General features: G+C 43.0%; 1 protein-coding gene across 14 annotated transcripts in view; it reads right to left on the minus strand.

Annotated features, from left to right (window-relative positions):
* Window positions 1-24,558, minus strand: part of Gramd1b (GRAM domain containing 1B) — a 175,395-nt gene that overhangs the window by 129,830 nt on the left and 21,007 nt on the right. For 10 of the 14 annotated variants that reach the window (XR_007344610.1, XR_007344611.1, XM_048796002.1 and 7 more), the window contains exon 2: window positions 883-960. Coding sequence is in view for 11 of the 14 variants with exons in the window: in XM_048796002.1 (XP_048651959.1) it covers window positions 883-960 (78 nt within the window). In the remaining 3 variants the exon portion in view is untranslated. Of the gene's footprint in view, window positions 1-882; window positions 961-11,052; window positions 11,284-24,558 lie in introns of those variants that run through there. The other 4 variants (XM_048796011.1, XM_048795998.1, XM_048796003.1 and 1 more) reach the window with 3 other exon arrangements.

Consider the following 24,558-nt stretch of genomic DNA (forward strand, 5'->3'; position numbering starts at 1 on the left):
AATCTTGATTTTAATTAAATTTCCTTAAGCTTCATTTAAGTTTGATAAAAGTGGCAAAAGCACCTTTCGCTTTTTCAACAGAACTAGATCCAAAACAGAGACCCTGTGGGAAGCCAGCTGAGACCTCATTTAAGTCAACATTAGTAAGGTGGTGGACTTGGCAGAGTGCTTGCCCAGCATGCTCAGGGTCCTGAGTTCAATCCCCAACACCAAACATGTATATGGACTTTTGGGGAGGGGCAAAGAAGTTTAACTTGTTACCACAAACCCCCTTCCATATACCACGTGTAGCATGGTACGAATCACGCTAGCTGGCCCTCATAACCTGAGCACACAGCTAGTTGTATCTGGAATCCTCCGCTGAGCATTTAGGAGCCTCCATATTCTCCGTGTTCTTCTACATATTCAATCTCATTCTCCATCGTTAACCTCAACCACATGCAACGCATTCCAAGCCAGTCAGGCTGGTTTGGTGCCGCCACTGGACACAACACACACTCAACCCCAAGACATGTGGCTTCCTCAGCACAAAATCTCTTCCCCAGCACCGTCCACACTGTACCCGGCCCAGAAGATCTGACTAGAGGATGCGAGTTCTAAGTCCAAAGTCTTGCCAAAGCGTTTGGCTTGCCACAGGTTGACACCCCTCCTTGCTGAACCCGAAAGGCTTTCAGGATCAGCCTTTGGGGTTGCACCCTCATTTCTTGGGTGAACAGCTTGTCTCTCCACTCAAGTCTCCAAGCACAAGGGTCCGGCGCTCTCCTCTGGCTCTTCCACTTCCCAAACTGCTCGCCCACGGCAGAAGCACGGTCTTACTCAAGCACGTGGCTGGTGCTCTGTCATGCTTCTCCCACCCACCCGCTCCCTCCTCTAGGATCTCACCTTTCTTCCCGCACTCGAGGGCTCAGGAACCTGCTCGAATCGTCATCATGGCTGCTCTGCTGGCTGCTCTGCTGGCTGCTGGGGAAAGACACAGGATATGGACCGTTAATGCTCAACTTCTTTCTCAACCCCGGGGAGGTCTTAGACCTCAACTAGAGAAAAAAAAGGGGGGTTACAAAACTGAGGCTACAAGTTCCCCCCTGCGCAGAGAGTTTAGCACAGAGAGTGTACTATCGGAGGAGGGGTGTGAGAAATGACACAAACCTGGTACAAAAACCCACCCATGATACCTGAGGACAGTTTTGCTGCCCCAGCTGGAAGAGGAAGGTTTTGACCTTGTTCCTGTTCTTCCCCAGCTAAATATGCACATCCAGGGCATCTTAACCGCCCCTCTTAATCTCACTCTGATGGGTTAATGATTCCGTTGTTCTTCATCCCACTAGAGACTCCCAAGGAACTGGTGTAGAATTGAGGAGGGAGGGGCTTAGTAGGGTGTGGAGGAAGGCAAAAGACTTCACAGACAGGATCTGGGGTCACCTGGTCTGCTTTTCAGCCCCCAGGAAGGGCTGGGTAGAGTGAGGTTAAAAAAAAAAAAATAGAAGGAATAAAGGGTGGAATCCCTCCAATCCTCACAGCCCTGCAGGTAAAAGGACTCCTGAGTTCAAGGTCAGAACTCTGTGAACAGACTCCACCCTTAAGGTGAAATGGAATAAACTGCCTTTCATCTTATTCCAGAGAGAGAAAATCTTTTCAGACACCTCATGACACCATCTACATATCAGATGAACACTGATTTTTTCCCCCCATTTACAAGTATTACCTACTCCAGGCATTTGACAAGGATCGGAAAACTACAGCCTTCGAGCCAAATCTAGAGCCATCTGTTTTTATACAGTTCCATGAGCTAAGAATGGTTTTTGCATTTTTAAAAGGTTGGGGGTAATCCAAAAAAGAATATTTTGGGACACTTGAACATGATGTGAAATTTGAATTTCAGTGTCCGTAATGACACTTTATGGGAATACAGCCACACTTGACATTTACGTGACGTCGTCCTTGATTACTTTTAAGCTACGGTGTCTGAGCTGAGGAGTTGAGGAGTTGAGGCAGAGCCCCGAAAGCTCAGTAGAGGAAAGATTTCAGGAGCCCACAAAGCCCACAATATGAACCCAAGGAGCTTTCATGGGAAAAGGCAGACGAACGCAGCTATGCATAGATTTTATTAATAATAAAGTCCTACTACAAAAATTTTTCCCCACTACTGGGGATTGAACCTCAGGGCAGTCTATCACTGAGCTACATCCCCAGGACTTTTTATTTTGAGACAAAGATCTAGATAAGTTGCTGAGGTCAGCCTTGAACTTGTGATCCTCCTTCCTCATCCTCTTGAGTGGCTTCGATTACAGTCATATGCCACTGTGCCGGGCTGTAAAGTTTTTCTTCTAAAAACTCACTAAATTATTATTGATTTTATGAGTATCATCATACCCTATTCTGGTATCATTTTACTACCAGTTTTTCAAAGAATCACAAATGTCTGTATTTTCATTGTTTATCTGGCAGTATCAGAATGTATATTTTCTCCCCCACACACACCCTATTTTGTTTACTTTTCTTTTTTGTGGTCTTACAAATTTCTTTCTTGGTCTTCTATTTTTGTGGTATTTGGAGGGTTTATGTATATTTTTCTGAGTTGAGATCATTTTAATTGCATAATCATAAATTTCACACACAGCTCACAATTAATAATAAACATGGGTTGGTTTTTACAAGGCCTTCAAGTTCTTTCACTTTGTTGTCCAATCCAATTTTTTAAAAAAAGAAAGAACAAGAAAAAAGAAAATGAAAAAAGAGAGGAGAAACTAGTAAGAAAAAATAAGACAAAAAAAATTATTAATATGAATGTCACTACAACCCAAGCAATAGTATAACCAAAATCATTTCTTTGTTCTGATAAATTGTTCACTGCAATAAGGCCAAGCGTGGTGGCACATGCCTATAATACCAGTGATTTGGGAGGCTGAATCAGGAGGATTGCAAATTTGAGGCCAGTCTCAGCAACTTAGCAAAGTCCTAAACCACTTAGTGAGTCCCTATCTCAAAATAAAAAGTAAAAGGGCTAGGGATGTGGCTCAGTGGTAACCCCCTCCCCTGGTTTCAATTCCCAGTTTAAAAAAAAAAAAAAAAATTGTTTACTGAATAGGTGTGCTGATCTGATCTCTAGAGTACATTCCTTAGGCTAGATTCCCAGCAAACCACAAACTGAACAATCTTAAAGAATTTCATCTCAACCAAAAGAGTACATGAATTGTTTGTGGTTATGGTTATACAGTTGTGACCACACTTCAAGGTTCTTCCAGCAAGAAGTAAATGGCTTTGGAAGCAAATTAAGTCAAAATTTTCATACACACAAGGAATCACATACACACACACCCCAGAAACCAGAACAGCACCTACACAAAGCCTCCAGCTGCGAGGCAGAGCTAAGTGCCTACGCAAACCTTTTCTCTTTCCTTTATGCCAAGTGCTTTTTTACTGCCTTTCCACCATGGAGTGTCTGTTCATCATTTTCCCCTGCAAGCTGCCACAAATTTACCTATTAAAAACTCCTCAAAACCAAATCTCACTGTACTATTGTTGACCCATGGTATTGACTATTGTATGCATCAAGCATTCTCTTATATACAATCTGGGATAAGTGTTATTCTATGGTAGGCGACCCACAGATGGCTGGAACTCAAATTCCAAATGAGACACAGCTCCAGAGACAAGCCTACACTTCGGGCAGCCCATGTGAGGAGTAGCAGGAAGGAGGGGTACCTGAAGCCCCATGCTTTATGTCATTGATAACAGTCAATGGGGCTCAACAAACCCAAATGACCATCAACCTCACAGTCTCTTCAAGAAAAAGGTTGACTGACCTTGACCCATTTGAGCCAGGAGAGGTTGGTTCTCTCCACTCACCCTGCCCTCCAGCTTGCAAACATATCTTAACATTAAACTAATTAAGGCCAGACCTAAATGGCAGTGTTACCAAGGTTTCAGAAAAATAATTGAGCTAATATTACCAAGTTATCCCACTAGATGGCACTGTCGGCTTCCAAACCAGAATCAACCAGGCTGCCCAATACCTCAGAGCCTCAAGAACCCCAACCAGGGCCAGCCTTCTGGAGCCCCCTTCTGGCCTTCATGTGGCTTGGAAAGTTCTGTCCAAGGAGAATTAAGACAACATTGATTTGCCTTCACACTATTGATTAGTTCCTGGTGATTAAGAAACATCAACCTGCAAGTATTTATAGAATGCCCTCTATGTGTACTTATGCACTGAGGCAGGGGTTAAGAGTCTAGAATCTCAAATTATGCAGCCTGGAATTGAATGCAAGCTCCACTCCTAGTTACATGATCCTGAGCAATTGATTCAACATCATTTTCCTTATCTTTCCTTGTAAGGCTCTAGCGAGGTTTTAAGAACAAGCAAGTGAAGCCTGTACAGCAGTGCCTGGCACGTGTACTAATGCAAAATGCCAGCAGTCATCACCGCGAGCAAGGCATTGATTTGTGAGTTATAGAAATAAAAAGAGAGAGAGAGAGAGACATGAAGACATGAATCTAATGAGGATCCTACTCTCAAGGTGTCTGCATTCTGGAAGGTAAGGCTCGGTGTAACTATAGTCAAAAACAGCAAATGGTAGCATTCACAAGTACCGGTGAAAGGCTTTGAAACCACAGAATACAAACAGCTGTTCCTTCTGTGGTCAGTAAGAGAAGGTCTTAACGAGTTTTTGCACTGACACTTAAAACTGGATCCATTCAAGACAAAGAGAAATGAGAAAAAGAAAGCACTGTGGTTGGGCTCCACTTACTATTTTCCATGCACAAAACACTGTGGGAATGGGCAAGTAAATATGACAATGACCTGGCCCCCACCAGCAGGGGACAACCCCCCCACACACACACCTGCGCATCTAGTTGGCATGGGTATGCACTGCATACTGGGAGGAAGCAACATCACAAGGGACAGAGTGTGGGTGGTGACACCAACTAGAGTTTCCTGGAACTCTTCAGAGAGGTGAACACTGGGCTGGAAGAACTGCAGGTGAATCTATGGTGCCGTCTTTCTTCCTCCAAGTGTCCGAAGAGAGATTTGGTCTTCTCTCATATTTTGAGTTTGTTTTATAACAGTCTTAAATAACTTAAATAATGCCAACCACTTCTCCAGCTCAATCCCATGAAATAATATTGTTTTGTTTTGGTTTTGGCATTATAAGTCTTAATACTGAAATAATATTGTTGATCAGAATTTCCAGAGATTCAGAATAGTTCATTCTTTGGGGCTCTTGAGAATTAAATAAATGTATTGTGAGATGGATGTGAACATTTTGGGGAGGGATAGAACACAATGGTTTGGTTAAGTGTCCCCCAAAAGTCCCAGGATGGCATCATTGGAGGTGGAGGGATCTTTTGGAGATCCTTAGGTCATCATGAATGTGCTTCAAAGGGGTTGTAGGACCCCGTCTCTTCCTATCTTTTTCTCAGAGGTGAGCAGTTCGCTGTGCCACACATCCCTGTCAGGATGTACTGCCTTCACCAGAGGTTCAAAGCAGTGGGACCACCCAATCTTGGACTGAAAACTCTAGAACCATAAACCAAAACAAACCTATTCCCTTTATAACTTAAATTTCTCAAATACTTTGTTATAGTATTGCAAAACTGACTGGTACACCCTTTTCCATGAATGCTTTCAAATGATTCAGGCCACCTGGACCCTGAGCAACTCACACTGCAGCCCTAATGAATTCAAGGCCATGACAAAAGCAACCATTTCCCTAGGCTGTTTACAGAGGAAGGGTCAAAGGCCACAACATCAAGGACCAAGTTCCCATCCACCCCACACTAGTCAAGTCTTTTGTGTCTAGTCTGACTTAAAGAAGTCAGAAAAAAACTTGGAAAAAGTCCAGCAGATGGCACTAACAGATGAAAATGTCTGTTAGACTGAAAAAGTAGCTCTAAACAAGGATTTTTGGAATGACTTTGCCTGAGCACATTGGATGATGAAAGATGGCTTAATGCTGAAACCAAGGGAATTTGTATAAGTGTCTGTTTGCCATTCCCCCCAAGACAGCTAGACAAGGCACTGGGATGACTTAAATTCCTTCTGCTGTGAATTCAAGCTTCAGATTAAAAAAAAAAAAAAATCACTGCATAAATTAAATTCTAGAATGTTAGCTTGTGTTACTGAGATGGGGAAGCTCTTCTGACAATTCCAGAACACTCCAGACAGAAACCAGGTGAAGCAGAATTCTGCTTTTGTTAACCAGCATGTAAGGAGCTTATCCCAGAAGGTCACTTTAGTACCAGCCACACAGGAAAGGGCTGGGGAAAATCCAACACAAATTGAGCCAAAGCATGTTCCAGAAGGCAGGAATTCACTGGACTGTGACGGTGAACTCCGAAATGCAGGCTGGGCAAATTCTCATGATTCCACTGGTCTCCCTTCCTCATTCCCCCAATACAAGACACATGCAGAACCCACAAGACACCAGAAAGATGTCCTGGTGCCCTCTGGAAGGCACGACGGCTTTGACAGCTAGGGAAACGGAATCTGGCAACCTTTCTGAACAAGCACTTCGTAAATAGAATCAGCTCTTTCTCTCCCAGGCAACACCCAAGGCCTCTTAAGTCAGAAGTGGGTGGAGATTCAGATGAACCCAAGCAGTCACAGGTGTGTGTAAACCGCCCTTCAGTATTCCTAGAGCCTAAGGGAAGCCATACATTTACCCACACTAAGGCCCTGTCGACTAATATGTGGCTCTTCTTTGCTTTTGGCTGCAGTCTGCCATCTAGCACCAATTATCTCATGTTAACTGGAAGCTTGAAAAGGCTCCAAGTGTGCACGCCCATAATTCCAGCCACTCAAGAGGCTCAAGTAGGAGGATCGCCAAGTTCAAAGCCAACCTTAGCAACTTAGAGGCCCTAAGCAACTTAGGAAACTCTACCTCAAAATACAAAATAAAAAGGTCTGGGAGTGTGGCTCAGTGGTTAAATGCCCCTAGGTTCAATCCCTGAAAGAAAGAGACAGAGACAGAGAGAGAGAGAGAAGGCTTCAAGGGGCACTGTAGATGTCTTTGATTAACAAAAAGAGGACATAATTGAGGCAGTGGATATAGTAGGGACAGCAGGGAGACACACAAGTGTGGGTTTGCCCCTGCTTTGCTTCTAATTGGCCTATACCATTGGCCAACTGGGTTATACTCTCTTAGCCTAATTCCTCAAAAAAATGATTTAGTGTGATTACTTACAACTTGATCTTCAATTTATAGAACTGAAATGAGGATAGTTATGAGTAATACAATCGCAGCACTGGAGTTCAGGATTTGCAGACAGAAAGATGCAAGTTCTAGTCCTGACTCTTCCACTTAGCAGGGGGAGAGCAGGTAAGCAATTTAACTCTTCTAAGTGTGAGATGTGGGTAACCAGGCATGCCTTAAAGACTGTAGTGAGGATCAGAAACGGCAAAACTCATACATAGGAAGCTTGTGGGGGCAGTATATGGAGGTTGGTAGGTGGTGAAGCTCCTCTGTGCTTTACATTCACAGTTAGTTTGGCAGATGGATAAATATGTTGAAACATCCAATGTGGAAGAGACCCTTCATGGTAAAAATGTGGAGAGACACTGGCCTGAAAAGTAAAGCCACAACATTACAGAAAATACAACTGTGTGTTTATGCCAAACTATTTCCACAGTTTAAATAACTCTGGTGTTTACAATTTCAGTTTAGGTAGGAAAGAGGTTTTCAGGCAATAGAAGGCAGGTAGAGAATAAAGAATAGTTTCTGTTTGTCATCTGGCAAGTAAGTATGAGAAAGTCTAATAATAGAAAATAAGTAAACAGATGTGACTGGGGCACTGCTAATGACTGCCAACTTCTTACACAACATTCCTCCGGACTCTCAAACACTACTACTGAGGAACAGCTTTCTTTGGGTGACAGCTGATAACCTGCCTACCAGGTTAGGAGTGCTGCTTCTGCTTAATGGATCCCCTGGGGACTCAGAACCCAGCTAAATGTCTTCCTGTCTCACTTCGATTCGCACACTCTTCCCTCTTACCAGTTCATTCTCCACTAAACATGCCCACATCTGACTTTTAAAGGTCCCCCTCAACCATTTTATTTCCCCTTTATTTTATGGCTATTGAAATAATACATTGCTTGGCAATTGCTATACTTTGGTCAAAATCTAATAAACTTGGGAGCTTTGCTGTGCAGATTACTAGGCCTCTCCCTAAATTTGCTAAGTCAATGTCTGAACTGTCCAGGGATGTGTATTTATTTATATGTTTATTTGGGAGAACCTCTATACTGACAAAGCCAAAGACAACGGTTAAATCCTAATCTTTCAGGTGACCCAGGCATGTCTGACATTGATAATTATTCCCAAGCTTGGAACTCTACCCACCGCCCTTGCCTTCTGCAACACGACCCTCTCCTGGGTCTTCCTTCCTACTTTTGCTGCCGTCTTCTCTTTTTTAGGGAGTTTCATAATCTCTTTAAACTGAAATGTTCCCCAGGACTCAATCAGCCATTCCCTGAGTAAATTATCAAGCACTGACTATGTACTAGACATTATTCTAGAATCTAGACACTGGATATAGAAGACTTAAAAAAATCATCCACGATCTCTGTTCTCAAGGAGGTAATATGCCATTGGGCTCTTTCTTTCTGCTTTATAACAGAGAAACTACATTTCAGGGACCTGTGAAATTGTTATAGACACTCTGTAATAATATTGTCCATTCACGAGAGAGATTTATAGCTTTCCTCATTTTCAAATACGCCTGGGAGAAATAAGAGGTTAAAATCCACCACAACATGTCTCCTTGGGCGATTGTATCCACACCCATCTTTAATTATGATGGAGGTGCTGATAACTCCCAAAGAGCGCAGAGAGCTGAGCTGCCCAACACAATGGCCAGGAGTCACAAGTAGCTACATAGATATTGAAATTAATTAGAAACCTAATTCTTTAGTTGCAACAGGTTTCATTTCAGGTACTCAATATCCACACGTGGCTAGTGGCTTCTACACTGGACAGTAAAGACAGACCATTTTCCTTCATCACAGAGAGCTTTATTGGACCACAGTGATGTAGAAGTTTCCAAATCAAACCCGAGATCTGAGTTCCAGCTCTGCCACTTGTTTTCTGAGTAAATCTAAGCACCTATATAAGTTCACTCTACATTTTCCATCCTCTTATCTGTTAAAATGCAAGAAGTTTTATAGACCTGTTGTGAAGATTAAATTAACTGATTAATATAAACAATCAACAGAAGGCTTGACAAATAAATAAATGAGTATCCAACAAATGTTCCTAATACTTATTTTTATATAGCATACATTTCCAGTGGTTCTGAGCTCTCTTGAATCCAACAGAAAAATCATACTGTGTATGCCTCATTTTGGCTTCACCTGTACTCCACAGCATGGATCCAAACAAGCTGCAACGTACCCCACATGGTACTACCCCAAGTCCTGCAGACTCCACTTCAACTGCCTCCCCAGCCCCATGTCCTCCACTCATCACTCCAACTCACAGACTCCACAGTGGATCACTTGAATAGCCTTCTAACTGCTTTTCCTGTTCCTATCTGGCCTCTCTCTAGTCTGCCCTAGACACGGACACAGTGACTTTTTTAAATTTTAATTTATTTATTTGTTATAATCAGTTATACATGACAGCAGAATGCCCTTTGATTCATTATACACAAATGTAGCACAATTTTTGACTTCTCTGGTTGTGCCTAAAGTAGGGTCACACCATTTGTGCAATCATACATGCACCTAGGGTAATGACATCCATCTCATTTCACCATCTTTCCTACCCCTATGCCTCTCCCCATCTCCCCTTTGCCCCATCCAAAGTACCTCCACTCATCTCATGCCCCACCCCTATTATGGATTAGCATCCACTTATCAGAGAAAACATTCAGCTTTTGTTTTTTTGGGATTGGCTTACTGTGCTTAGCATGCTATTCTCTAACTCCACCCATTTACCTGCCAATGTCATAATTTTATTGTCTTTTATTGCTGAGTAATACTCCATTGTGTATATATACCAAGTTTATCCATTCATCTATTGAAAGGCATCTAGGTTGGTTCCACAGTTTGGCTACTGTGAATTGTGCTGCTATAAACATTGATGTGGCTGTGTCCCTGTAGTATGCTGTTTTTTAAGTCCTTTGGGTATAGAGTGGGATAGCTGGGTCAAATGGTGGTTCCATTCCAAGTTTTCTAAGGAATCTCTATACTGCTTTCCTGATTGGCTGCACCAATTTGCAGTCCCACCAGAAATATATAAGTGTGCTTTTCTCCCCACATCCTCGCCAACATTTATTGTTTTTTATATTCTTGATAACTGCCATTCTGACTGGAGTGAGAAATATGACCTTGTTTTCTCTTGCTGTGCTTACAAAGGTCTCCGCTTTCACTGGGTACTCTTTGGCCAGGCTAGAAGAAATCCCTGCATGCTCTCAAGTTCTTGTAGACTTCACCCTCCCTCCTCGTGCAACATTTTCTAAACATGTTGAAAGTATCCTAGATCCGTGAGCAAGGCCCACGACCTCGAGAAGCCCACTGCTCAGTTTGTGTTCCTGATGGGCCATGCATTCGTCCATGTTTTCCCTGACTATGTTTCAGTCACCAAGCTGAGGTACACGTGGACTTCCAAACCACCACAGTGAAATCCACCAACATCCCCCGACTTCCAGCCCTCCTCTGCCACACATTCGTGCCAAAGTCATAATCCAGCTCTGAGTTTTCCAAGGCCGGGAAGCTGTGTCCCATGCTTGGTAATGCCTCCAATCCAGACAGGAAAGAATGCGGTTCTCCAAATAGACATTACAGGTGAAAGTAGGAAAAATGTTTTAAATCCAAGGTTAAGGCTTTCCTTTTTATTTGTAACTTTCTTTCTTTCTGATTCTCCATGAGTTTTACATTTTTATGCCAGTCTTTGGCTTTCATGAATACAGATAATCAAGCACTGATGAGGGGAAATTAAATTTTCTTTCCAATGTCCTGTTCTAAGTTAGTTTTCACAAAGAGTAAAAAAGACACCTCAGTCTCAACAGAATTCTCTGCCTCACACGAAACACAATTAAAAGAATTATACTTACCCCATTATAGTCCTGAAATGGTTTCTGAGAATGGGAGCAAGAGTTGGCAGTTCCAACTCTCTCCGGTTAATCAAAGGAACGCGCCACTTTTCTCTTATTTCAACATCCAAGTAGTTTCTTCGGCCCCAATCACTACTTAGCTTCACAGTGAAATCTTAGGCACTCTTAAGAAAATAAATACAAATTAACTAGGTCACTTAGAGGTAAACCTTTACTCAGGAGGTAATGTGGTCAAACAAGTTGCTTCCCAGAACTCAAAGTCAATGAGAATTGGTTGAGACTCTGGTCAGTGGAGTTCAGAGGCCAGCCTCCCCCAGCCTGCACACCCATGCCTCCCCTTACTCCTGCCCTTCTGCCAGTGTCCCTTCCCTGCCAAGAAAATCCCTTGCTTGCCATTCCAGAGCACTCGTACTGGGGAAAGAAGTCAGTGCTGGGAAGCTGCAGAAAGGTCTCCAACCCAAAGTGAACAGAAGCCACTTTATGCACAGATAACTTCAAAACCTTGTTTAGGACAAGCAGCTTGACACTGGTCCCTTTACCTAAACTGCTCAAGTTTCTTCTCCATCGATTTCTCTCACAAGAGCAAGACAAGACACAGAGAGGGCTTTTTCTGTTCCCTACAACACCCCAACTTCCTTCCCGTCAAGGATACTTCAACTGTCATGTTTTGGAAGACACAACAGTTGAAACAGTCCTTGCCTCCAATAAGTTTGCATATGTGTGTGTTCCTAATCAAAGATACACAAGTACCATTCAGAAATTAAACCTCTATCTCTCACCATGCACAAAACTCAACCCAAAGTGGATCAAGGACCTAGGAATTAAGCCAGAGATCTTGCGCCTAATGGAAGAAAAAGTAGGCCCAAATTTCCATCGTGTCAGATTAAGCCCAACTTTCTTAATAAGACTCCTACAGCACAAGAATTAAAACCAAGAATCAATAAATGGGATGGATTCAAACTAAAAAGCTTCTTCTCAGCAAAAGAAACAATCAGTGAGGTGAATAGAGAGCCTACAGAATGGGAGCAAATCTTTACCACAAGCACATCAGATAGAGCACTAATCTCTAGGATATATAAAGTACTCAAAAACCTTAACACCAAAAAACAAATAACCCAATCAATAAATGGGCCAAGGAACTGAACAGACACTTCTCAGATGAAGATATACAATCAATCAACAAACATGAAAAAATGTTCAACATCTCTAGCAATTAGAGAAATGCAAATCAAAACTACTCTAAGATTTCATCTCCAGTTAGAATGGCAGCTATTATGAATACAAACAACAATAAGTGTTGGTGAGGTTGTGAGGGAAAAGGCACACTCATACATTTCTTGTGGGGCTGAAAATTGGTGCAGCCAATCTGGAAAGCAATATAGAGATTCCTTGAAAAACTTGGAATGGAACAGCCATTTGACCCAGCTATACTACTCCTCAGTCTATACCCAAAGGACTTAAAAACAGTATACTACAGGGACACAGCCACATCAATGTTTATAGAAGCACAATTCACAATAGCTAAACTGTGGAACCAACCTAGATGCCTTTCAGTAGACAGGGAAACTTTGGTATATATGCACAATGGAACATTACTTAGCATTAAAAGAGAATAAAATCATGGCATTTGCAGGTAAATGGATGGAGTTAGAGAATATAATGCTAAGTGAAGCAAGCCAATCCCCAAAAAATCAAAAGCCGAATGTTTTCTTTGATATGAGGATGCAGACGCATAATGGTGATGCGTTGGTGGGAAGCATGGGAGGAAAGGAGGAACTTTAGATAGGGTAAAGGGGAGGAAGGGGACAGGAGGGGGGAAGGGGGTAGGAACGATGGTGGAATAAGTTAGACATCATTACTAAGTACATGTATGAAGACATGAATGGTACGAAAATACTTTGTGTACAGTGACTTGAAAAATTGTGCTCTATATGTGTAATAGGAAATGAATTACATTCTGCCATCATGTATAACAAATTAGAATAAGTAAATAATTTAATTTAAAAAAAGAAAAATGCCTGTGTGATTTCTGGAAATGTCGAAAACACCTAAAGGGCCCCCTCCTGCCTAGGACCTGTTAGCTTTGTAATCAATACACAAATTGCTGTTTGCTTGATCTCTCCATGGCTTCTCTTCCTCTACCAACCTCTGAAAGGTTGTTTCTGGAGTTCTGACCTCTTTCCACATCACACACTCTCCTCCCACAATCTCATCCAAATCCACGACCTCAACAAGAACACATGCTCACTTCCAACCTGTGTCTCCAGCTCTGACTGCTCCACCAACCTCCAGCTCCCATATCACTCCAGTTCCCAAGGTATCACCCAAATCCTCCCAGGCTCCTCTAACAGCAAGTCCACAACTTCCCTCCTCTGCTGCACCCTTTTCTTCCTCCCAAACAGCTCAGGTCTGCCTGCCTTAGCTCAGTCACTGACATCATCATTCATCTGCTTAGTTGTCCTAAGAAACTCAGTTTTGGCAGTTCCCTCTCTGCCACTCCCTACCTCCCATCTGTCATTGAGTTCTGTTTCCTACCTCTGAAACACCTTTTATGTCCATCCTCTCCTCTCTACCCCAAATGTCCCAGCCCTGGTCCAAAGAGCAATATCACACTGGTTGCGTAAGAGTCACTTGAGCTGGGCCCAGGGATGTATGCCTGTAATCCCAGCAGCTCGGGAGGCTGAAGCAGGAGGATTGCAAGTTCAGAGCCATCCTCAGCAAAAGCGAGGTGCTAAGCAACTCAGTGAGACCCTGTCTCTAAATAGAATACAAAATAGGGCTGGGGATGTGGCTCAGTGGTTGAGTGCCCCTGAATTCCATCCCCAGTACCCCTCTCCCCTAAAAAAAGAATCACTTGAAACTTTTAAAATTAGTTTCCTGGGTAGGACTGTGGGTTCCCTGGTCCCCTGGTCCTCAGCATGCACACGGTGATAGAGGATCCTGTTCAGGATAGGGTGGCCTGACCAGCCAGACACCCCTGAGACTGGGGCCTCCAAGGTGAAGAGAATACTTGACCAGCAGGGTCCCTGAAAAGAGGAAAGCTGGAAACATTGCCCACGGAAGAGCTCATCATGTTTGCCAAGAAGCAAATTATTCTGTTACAGAAAGCTAAATCCAGGTGTATAGAACTGGAGAAAGAAATTGAAGAACTCATATCAAAACCTGTTGATGGAGGAACTGATGATATTATTAAGGTTTGCTGCACAATTTTCCTGGAACTGACCCTTGGTGATGATCCTCTGAACATCCACATGGTTTTCCTGTGTCAGGCCCCTGTTTGCTACCATGCCTTATCATCCGTTTTCTGGGGTAACTGTCTCATTTTGGTAGAGCACATCTTTCTGTAGCTTCCTAACAACAAATACACAGTAGTTCTCCAAGTCTCCAGTGACTTGTGCTGCTTTTATGGGATCAGACTCCTCCACTGCAGCAATGGGATCTGGCTCCACATCTTCTATTGTCTGTACTCATCTATTTTTACCCTACCTCTTTCCACCTGGCTGAATTTTTAAATCTTCAACTTTTGCTTAAAAGTTTTGTTTTCTACTCTCATCAATGGACTTGAGAATGGGGGTATCTCACCCACCTCCTACCCAGCCCTCCCTTGGAGAACAGAGAGAAGCCCTTTCAGGGACCACACTCCTCCCCTGGCCTTTAGGACAGCCCCACCTGGCATCCAATCTCATGCCATAGAAAGTGCCATTCACCACTGCATTCTGGGCTTTAGCAGACCACAGGAGATGGAGGTGTGAGAGGAAAGAAGATTTGTGATGTAGGAAGGGCAATTGAATATTTACATGCAAAAAAAATTTTACTGATTAGAGTAACATGTTTATAAATAGAAAGTGCTAGACTTCAATATTGTATTAAAATCCTGTTTCTTTTTTTTTTTTAAGAGAGAGAGAATTTCAATATTTATTTTTTAGTCTTCGGCGGACACAACATCTTTGTTTGTATGTGGTGCTGAGGATCGAACCCGGGCAGCACGCATGCCAGGCGAGCACGCTACCGCTTGAGCCACATCCCCAGCCCCTTAAAATCCTGTTTCTACTAAAAAATTAAAAATTAATTTCCTGGCTGGGGATGTAGCCCAGTGGTACAGTGCTTGTCTAACATGCACGAGGCCTTGAGTTCAATCTCCATCATGGGGAAAAAAGAAAATAGGTTCCTACCTCCTTGCTCATCCTGGATTCTGACTCTGCTATGTGGAGTGGCACCTGCTGATATTATTAAGGTTTGCTGCACAATTTTAAAAGGCATCTCAGATTTGTAAACTATTAAAGCCTCGCTTTATTGAAATAACCCTTTAACTTTGCTCATATTCCTGGAAAGCAGTTTAATGGAACTGATTTGAATCATCTGCCAGTTTCTGTGGTGACCACTCCCACTGTGGTTGATTTCTGATGACACTGAAATCGACACTGGGGAATAACACATGTACAATTGCTCTTACAGGTTGCTGCAAGGTGGCCCCCCACACTAACTGTGCTCTGGCTGCCACCTATTATCTTCTGAAACAGCTCTAAATATGCCTTTTCCCAGGTTAACACCCTCTGTAAGTTTTTCTGTAAGGAGATGGGATGAAGTCCTAAGTTCCATGCCTGATACACCAGGTCTTAGAACATGAAAGCAGCCTCCCTGGCACAAGTTCGACCTGAGCCCCTCACTCTGTTTACACTGAATCACTGTGACCCCTAAATATACTATGCACATTCATTCCTCCAAACTTTGTTCATGCCCTCTCTGCTTTAAATGTCTCTTCTACTTGGGCTGCATCTTCTACCCGGGCCAAATAAGCCCCATGTCAAACAGAAGCCCCAAAGTCTCTTCTCTCTGGTACACTCAGGGATTAATTCACTGACTTTGTTTCCTGCCTGACCCACATCTCTGCTCCCTTTGTGCCACAGACCTAAAGATAAATCCAAACCTGAGCAGTTACCACCAGTAATAATGGTCTCTGTGCCCAAACCTCACAAAGGACCTACAGATGACATCAGGGAACACCTCACTGAGTGCAAACACGGGCTGTTTCTATTCAATTAATTCAAGATACTGCATACTAATGTATTTAACACTGATAATAAACCTTCACATTTAAACAGTCCACAAAGTGCCTCTTTCTGTGTTAAAAAGCCTCTGAAGTCTTCCTATAATGTCTTTTGTCTACCAAGTGCTTCCATGCACACGTGGAGATATTATCTTTTTGACCTCATGAGGTAGATAAGAAATATATACTCTGATCCCCATTTTAAAGATGAAAATGGGAATTCAAGGGGACACAAGACAGGTCTAAGATCAAACTGTTAGCTAAGGAATGAGGATTTCAGTCCAAGTTTTCTGCCCCTGAATTCTTTGTTCCTTCAACTTGCGCACACTATAATACCAGACCCTCGCATTCACCTGGAGCTGAGAAAGGGTAGGCAACAGGAACAATCTCACTCATGAGACTTGGGGGGATGTGAACTTGGGTTGGGGGTGGGGGGCAGGGAGGAGTCTGGATGTTCATTCCGTTGACTGCATCTGTTGCCTCTGGTGTGCAAGAGGCAGCCCTCAGCCAGAAAGCAGGAACATCTGGGACGTGCACAGCAGCAAAAACTTTAAGACAAGAAGTGACAAGATCTGCCCCAACCAGTTTGAGAATTTTCCAAGTGATAGCAGCTGCCACTGAGGTCAGAAGGCCACAGGTGAAACCAGAAAATAAACAAGTTTTACCGATTTCTGGGGAAAAAAAGGAGACATCTACACCTAAGAGCAGAACTGTTACAACCACCAGCTGGTAAACAAAACATAGGCAAGCAAATAAGACAGAGTGCTGGCCAAGAGATAGAGGAGGACTTTCTCAAGCTGAAGCCAGCTCTGGAGAAGCTTCTCGGAGGAAGAGAAGGCTGCCCAGCAGCCCAGGGGAGTCTCTGGGGTCCAGAGAAACAGGTATAGGAAATAGTCCTAGTGGCAGTGCCACCTTGATTCTACTGCTAACAAAACTCAGAGAAGTTTGATCTAGGAGCCAGCCTGGAGTAGATTAGGGCAGCTGATTCCCCAGAAACGACTCCTGAACTCCTGCAAAAACCTTCTAGAGAAGCCAAGACAAAAAACACACGTTTGGGCGTGGTGGTCCACACCTGTGATTCCAGCAGCTCAGGAGGCTGAGGCAGGAGAATTGTGAGTTCAAAGCCAGCCTCAGCAAAAGCGAGGTGTTAACAACTCAGGGAGACCCTGTCTCTAAATAAAATACAAAATAGGGCTGGGATGTGGCTTAGTGATTGAGTGCCCCTGAGTTCAATCTCCAGTACACCCCCAAAAAAGACATTCTAGAGAAGCCAAGACAAAGGATCACTGAATTCATTCACATCTAATTAAAAACCAAACTCCACTAAGAACACACCTGTAATCCCAGTTACTCTGTAGGCTGAAGCAAGAGGATTACAAGTTCGATGTCAGCCTCAGCAACTTGGTGAGAAAATAAAAAAGGGCTGGAAATGCAACTCAGTGGTAGACCACTTGCCTGCCATGGGTGAGTTCTGGGTTCAATCCCCAGCACTGGAAGAAGGAGGAGGAGGAGGAAAAAGAACATATATGATTTCAAGATTGTTTTTAAGGTTGTGGCTTTCCAAATGGTCATTAATTTAGTTATTACCTGTTTGTGTTCCTCCAGTTAACAGAAGTTAAGTTTATCCAAAAGCTAAAAATATGTGAATTATGAAAGGTCACAAAGTAGAAAAGATAGAGAAGGCCTTGGGCTCCACCATTAGCGGGCCAAGGATAGAGGCAGGAACCAACAAGACACACTGAAGCACCTGGAAAGGACAAATTCTTGGGACCTAAAGGACAAGTGAGGTGGGGGGACAGGAGATGGAAACCCTATCACAGACAAATTGCTCCAGTGACCATGGAGCTCAGGGACAAACGGACTGCAAGCTGTGCTATTTTCCAGAAAGAATCCTTTCAGCTTTCAGATTCCCCTTCCCTGCCCTACCCTACTCCCCATCCAACTTCATTTGCTCTCAGCCCCAGGAAAAACCGGTTTATGAGGAAACTATTATCTTGTGTTTTTTTTTTTTTTTTTTCTTTTTCCAATTGGAAGAAATAAAAACAGCCCTAACCAAGAACCCTGGTCATCCACTACTCACCAGGGCCCCTCAGGGCATGAGAAGAAATAACACTGAGGGGACCTGGCATCAGAATGTCTAGGCTCAACAGCTGATCAGTTTCCAGAGCACCATTTTCCACACAGGAGTAAACACCATATCTTCCCAGCCAAGCACTTTGATGACTTTCTGATAAGTTACTTATACAAAGCATGATTATTTTTCATTAGCATAAAGGCAGCAGGTACCCGATAATTCAGAATATTGAACAAAAGAAAAGTTGAATAATCTGCAGATTCTTTATTTGGGGTTTGAAAATTTTAATGAAACACACACATGCACACAATCACATTCCTGCCCTATATCCAATTAACCCTCTTCAAGTTCAGTTCTGGGACCCACCTAGATGGACAAAGCCATTAAAAGGATTTTGATGATCTACAAAGTAGATAATCTGTCCATTCAAAAGCATTCAAGTAACATTTTTGGAATGGTGGCCTCCACACAGGAAAGATGAGAAGCAAGGTTTGGATAGCTCAGAAGCTAAGCTGGAAGGCGGAAGACATAAAGTGGCCTGCCCTCTGGAATCTCAGGGCTAAGGCTAATAGGACTTGTAGTACAAAGTTACTTATGCATAACCCAAAGTTCTTGTCATACAGAAAGGAGAAGGTTGCATGCATGGAAGACCTGCTGTATCTATTTTTTCTATTTTTCACATACTTTCTCACTTAAAAGTCAATATCTAAGAAAAATAATATTCTTCTCTTTTTTATTCAAATTATATTCTTTTCTCCTCAGTGTCTTTATATCAAGAATGCTGTAACCAGCTGGGCGCAGTGGTGAACGCCTATAATCCCAGCAGCTCAGGGGGCTTGGGGCAGGAGGATCCCTGAGTTCAAAGCCAGCTTCAGCAATTTAGCAAAGCCCTAAGCAACTTAGCAAGATACTATCTCCAAATAAAATACAAAAAGAGCTGTAACTCAGAAGGCTGAGGCAGGAGAAATACAAGTTCAAGGCCAGCCGGGGCAACTTAGGAAAACCCTATCTTGAAATGAAAAATAAAAAAAGCTGAAATGTAGCTCAGTGGTAGAGTGCCTCTATGTTCACTATCTAGTGAATAAAGTTGGTGCCCACGCAAGAGAAAGAACACCTGGAGCTACATGGGAAGCAGACAAGAATTCACAGAGGGGAATGCATTTGAACTGACATTTAAAAGATGAGTAAAATTTTACCAGACAAACCAAATTCCAAGCAGATGGATGGGTACTTGCCAAGACCCAGAAGGTTGAAGGACAGTGCATACTGTCCTTAGTGCTGGAGATGAGGGCTGGAGTGGAAACGGCAAGAGATGAACACAGACAAGTTAAGCAAAGTTCACATCATGAAAGGCCTTGAGTCCCAGAAATGGGATGAGATTTCATCTGGAGGGTGATGAGGCATTGAAGGATTCTGGGCAGGGGAGTGATCTGTTTATTGAAGAAATCAGAAGCATGAGAGGCAGGTTTCTACGGAAGCCCTCTCAGTAAAGCACAGCAAAGTGGATGAAGACTTAAGCAAGTGAAATGAGCAAGGACAAGTCCAGTGGGAGAGACTGAGGAGGTGCCTAACTGCAGATGATGGGAAACGATGAGGAACAAATGTAGGCTGTCCAGGTTCCTTTGCCTGCAAGCTCCGAGGCGCAGCTCTATTTTCTTTACCCTCCCCATCAACACAGTGAAAAGTAAACATTAGACAAGCAACAAATACCTCAGACTAGTTAATTACTACCATCTTCAAGAATTCACAGTAAGGTAAAAATCTACAGTCAATGCTAAGTAAGCCTTGTACCTTGGAATCAGAGCAGGAGGGTGAGGCTGGCAGTGTAACTCAGGGACAGAGCCTTGCCTAGAAGGCACAAGGCCCTAGGATTGATCCCAGCAGGCCCCGCCCCGCCCCTGCGTCCCCCCACTGCAAAAAAAAAAGCAGGAAGGCTGCTAAAATGGGTTAGGAAAAGATTTCAAGGAACTGCAACAGGTTCTATGTAGCACTCAAATACACTCATCTTGGAGTCACGCATCAAGTAGCAAAAGTAACACTCATCTACTGAAAATAAAAAATTATGGGAAATAGAGCACAACCACAGGGGAGCAATCACAGCAGGACTGGGCTCTGACTCTGAGCCCAGCACTGGCTGTGTCACTGACTATAGAATACAGAAACTGCACTGCCATCTGAGCCTCAGTTTGCCCACCTGTAAAACAAAGGGTATGCTAGGTGCTCATACGGGCCCTACCCAGCCTCAAAAGCGCAACAAAGTTAAGCCTAGAAATCTCCCAGGAAATCCATTTCAAAGTCAAGTAGGAGACACAGAGCGAAGCAGAGAAGAGAGACCAGCTCTCCCGAGATGTGTAAGTAAACCGGGGCCAGACAGTGGGAAATGAGAACGGCAACAGGAGAACAAATGTGGTTTAAGACCCAGAAAGGCACCAAACAGGCACAGAGACAAAGACACGTGGTTTCCTGGCCTACTTCCTGCACACTCTCTTTGATTCCTGCTTCCTTCTACTGTTATTCTCTTTCCAGCCTGTCATTGTATAACAGTCTACAATTCCACTAATAAAATCATAAATCAATACTTACCAGCAGGAAGGGGCCTAAAAGACCTTGTCTAATTCTTTCCCTTTCAGAACCAAAACCAAAGGCTGAATTATTAAGTTAGCAAAGAATAAAACTCAAGTCTGCCATCTCTCAGAGCTCCTCCCAGGACACCCTGCTGCCCTTGGGGTACAAGAATGTAAACTCCAGGGGGGGCAGAGAAGGTATCAGACTTTTCTTCTTAGCCTTTGGATGCTACTGCTCATCATCAGGCTAATTACTATGGTTTGTAGATGTGTCCTATGCTGCAGGTGAGTGTCTCCTATGTACCAGGCTCTTTGCAAACCACTGAGAAGGCAGGAATAAGCAGAATGGGCCAGACCCCTCTCTTAAGGGTCTCAAATACTTGTGGGTTAGCAGTAAGGTTGCAGAGATGGGAGACAGATCATCAACAAAGAGACATAAAAAAGAAGATGATCATCTCAAAACTAAAAAGTACTATGAAGACAGTAAAACTGGGGAGGGAGATGAGAGGAGATCTCAAAAAAAAAAAAAAAAAAAAAACTAAAAAAAAATATGTTAAGATCACACAGAAAAGAGACAGAACCTGAACTTGAATCCATTCACGTCTCTCTATGGCTTTGCCAGCCACCCTTTATTGAGTGACAGGAGCAGCAGTTTGCATAACAAATACAGAAGGAATGACTGACAGACTGTGAATGCATATCATCAGAAGGTTCTCAGTGTATTTTTAATTTGGACGGGAATTCAGAGGCAGATTCTAGTGAAATCTGTTCTGATTTTAGTTCATCCTAATGAATCTCTAGCTAGGCATGATGGGAACATAAAGCTTAACCAAAAATTTTCCTTTTGTTCTACACCTCTATATACTGGGAGAAAAATGGATTCAGATGTTTGCTTTCCTACTTTCCTAAACGTTAAATGAGACTACTACACATCTTACACATGGTATATTTATCTTTGGTATTGACAGGAGTAAAACATCACAAAACTGTAAGAGCATAAGACTTAAGTGGTCATAACATGTTCCTCAGATATAATAAGTTAAAGCATCTCTGAAACAACAAGAATTCCACATACCTTTTCTCATAAACATAGTCTCACAAGAGACAGAACGAGCATTTCAGGGGGCATACAAAATCCATCCTAATCTCACAAACGCATGTTCTCTAGCTCTTAGTCTTTAAACCTTACCATGGCTCTTTTTACATTGTCTTATTTTTCTAAAAGTTCTCATTCCTCACCTTCTCCCTGATGCCAAGTGCACCTTCTCTCCTAATTACATCTCATATCAAAGACTGTCACTCATCTCAAACTCTGAAGACAATGCTGCCCTCCATTCATTGATGTCCTCTGCAAAGCCTGTGGCTGTACTGATTAAACTGACACCAAAAGATTCATGAAGCCACGTATTAGGAAATCCAGCACCAGGCAAGACATGCAGGACATCCCCATGGCCGGTTACCTGTCCACCCCACCCTCTTACCCATAAGAAGGGGGGATCAGGTTCCAGAGGTGCACCAGGAAACGCTAGGAATCAATCTAGGTAGCCTCAGCTGACAGCACTCACAGCTGTGACCACTCCCTGACCACTGTCTTCTCAGGTCGGCCAGCCCCAAATGACTCAGCAAAGGTGCCGGGCAATGATAATCAGCTGCAAACCCCAGGGCTTGTCCTTCTGATCAGATAAGCCTGGCCTTGAATAGCACCAACATGAAAATACCTCCTTCCCTTAAGTTTAAAGGGAGGGGAAGAAAAGGGAATACTCAGAAAGTGAGTGCCCTTCTAGTACCAGACACCTTGAGAGGTGCCTTACCTTTGCTATTTCATTTTCAGACCAATCCACAAGGGAGGTGTTTCATGATTGCCTACTTATGGGGAAAACTGATGATGCAAAGTAGCCTGAGGGAAGAAAACTTGTCCCAGGCAGGAATTTTACTCCATGGAAACAGGCTGGAAATCGCTACCAGAATGAAAATCAAAGGCAGCTGCTGGGAAGTCATTGACACCAGCTTGGCTGGAGGTGGGGGAAAGTGAGGAGCAGGGTGGGCATGGGTTTGTCAAGAGTAGAAACACACATTCCGTTTCTCAGCTGTCCTCCCCCACCCTCAAGCTCACAATCAGAAATGACCTATAAACCTCAGATGCTCCCTTGTATAGCCACAGTGTGTTTGCCATGTGCTCACCTCATCTAAGGCTCACCTAAACTAAGGTCCATAAATTGTCCTGAGGTGAATGTATGTGGACCCCAACTGCTGACAAGTATCAAGACACGTATCATGTTCAATGTGCGAATTAAAACTCCTTCCTGGTAAGAGTCTGAATCACTATCCCAGGACCAAAAAACACTTACTCTGCCTTAGGGGATATCCGGGTTTAAGATATCATACCTTGGGGCTCAGTGATAAAGAACTTGCCTGGCATGTGCAAACCCCTGTGTTTGATCCCCATTACTGCAAAAATAAAGATATTTTTTTCTTTCTTTTTTTTTTTTTTTAAAGATTTGTGTGCTCGTATTTTCCTATACTTCACCACTTAATCTGGATGAGTGGGGTTTGGAGTTGTTTGCATAGTGTCAACTATTTTCTTTTTAAAATATTTTTAGTTGTACATGGACACAGTACCTTTATTTTGATTATTTATTTTTATGTGGTGCTGAGGATTGAGCCCAGTGCCTCACACATGCTAAGCAAGCGCTCTGCCACTGAGCTACAACCACAGCCTCAACTATTCCTTACTAACCCTCTGAGTATACATGTAATTAAGACTAAAACCATAAAAGTAATCATTTGCAGGCTGGAGTTATACCTCAGCTAGTAGAGTGCTTACCTAGCACATGTGAGGCACTGGGTTCGATCCTCAGCACCACTTAAAAATAAAATAAAGGTATTGTGTTCATCTACTATAAATTATTCTTTTTTAAAAAGTAATCATTTGCAAACCTGTCCTCCTAAAGAAGTCTTAAGCTAGTAGTCCACTGGGGGAAGCTGCTCTAGAACTTTAGATTCTTTGTTGCTGCAAGGGACAAGATCAGAAAAACATACAGACAACCTCAAATATCTAAATTTTGAATCCTTTACTTCAACAGTGCTTGTAAGACACACACGCACACACACAAAAAAAATTTTTTTTTCACAGTGCTGGGAATTGAACCCAGGGCTTCATGCATGCTAGGTAGTGAGCACAAAGACTGAGATTTATTTTTCTGTAGAGAATTTCTCAGTCAACAAAGCACTGGCCACCTTCACCTATTTTGTGATATAAATGAACTAGGTCCTCCTTTGAGAGTAAATTGCTTCTGCTTTCCTAAGACAAAGTGTCCACCCAACTCCATTTACTAAGGAAGGTCTTCTAGAGAGGGGGTTCATCACAATAAGATCTGACTAATTACCAGGATGACCCACAAGACAATCACTGCTATCCTCTCCTTAGAGACATTTGTCACATTTTAAACCTTAGCATTTATTTGTAAAAATGGGCATCAAATGCCTAATGAATGCTGAATAAAAATCTGCTGTTGAACAAAGGAAGAGATTAGCAATAAACCAGACTAACTCCTTTAAGAACACAGGCCATCCAAAACTCAATGGTCAGCACACAGCAGCCAAGCAACACGTACTGGTGATATTTGGACTCTCCTCTCTCTGGCAGCATGAATGTTTAATGTGTCCCTCCAACTGAGAAGGGGAACAGGGGGAGGTAAAATCTAGTCAAAGCTTTTCACAGGAGCTGCAGCTTTAAAAGAGTGGAGGCATGCTGAAATAGCTGGTTATAAAGTTTGGCCTTTATGTTCCATTTCCTGTGGATTTTAATTGGCCACATTGTC

This window comes from Marmota marmota, unplaced genomic scaffold, assembly GCF_001458135.2.
Source record: "Marmota marmota marmota unplaced genomic scaffold, marMar, whole genome shotgun sequence".
Classification (NCBI taxonomy): Eukaryota; Metazoa; Chordata; class Mammalia; order Rodentia; family Sciuridae; genus Marmota; species Marmota marmota.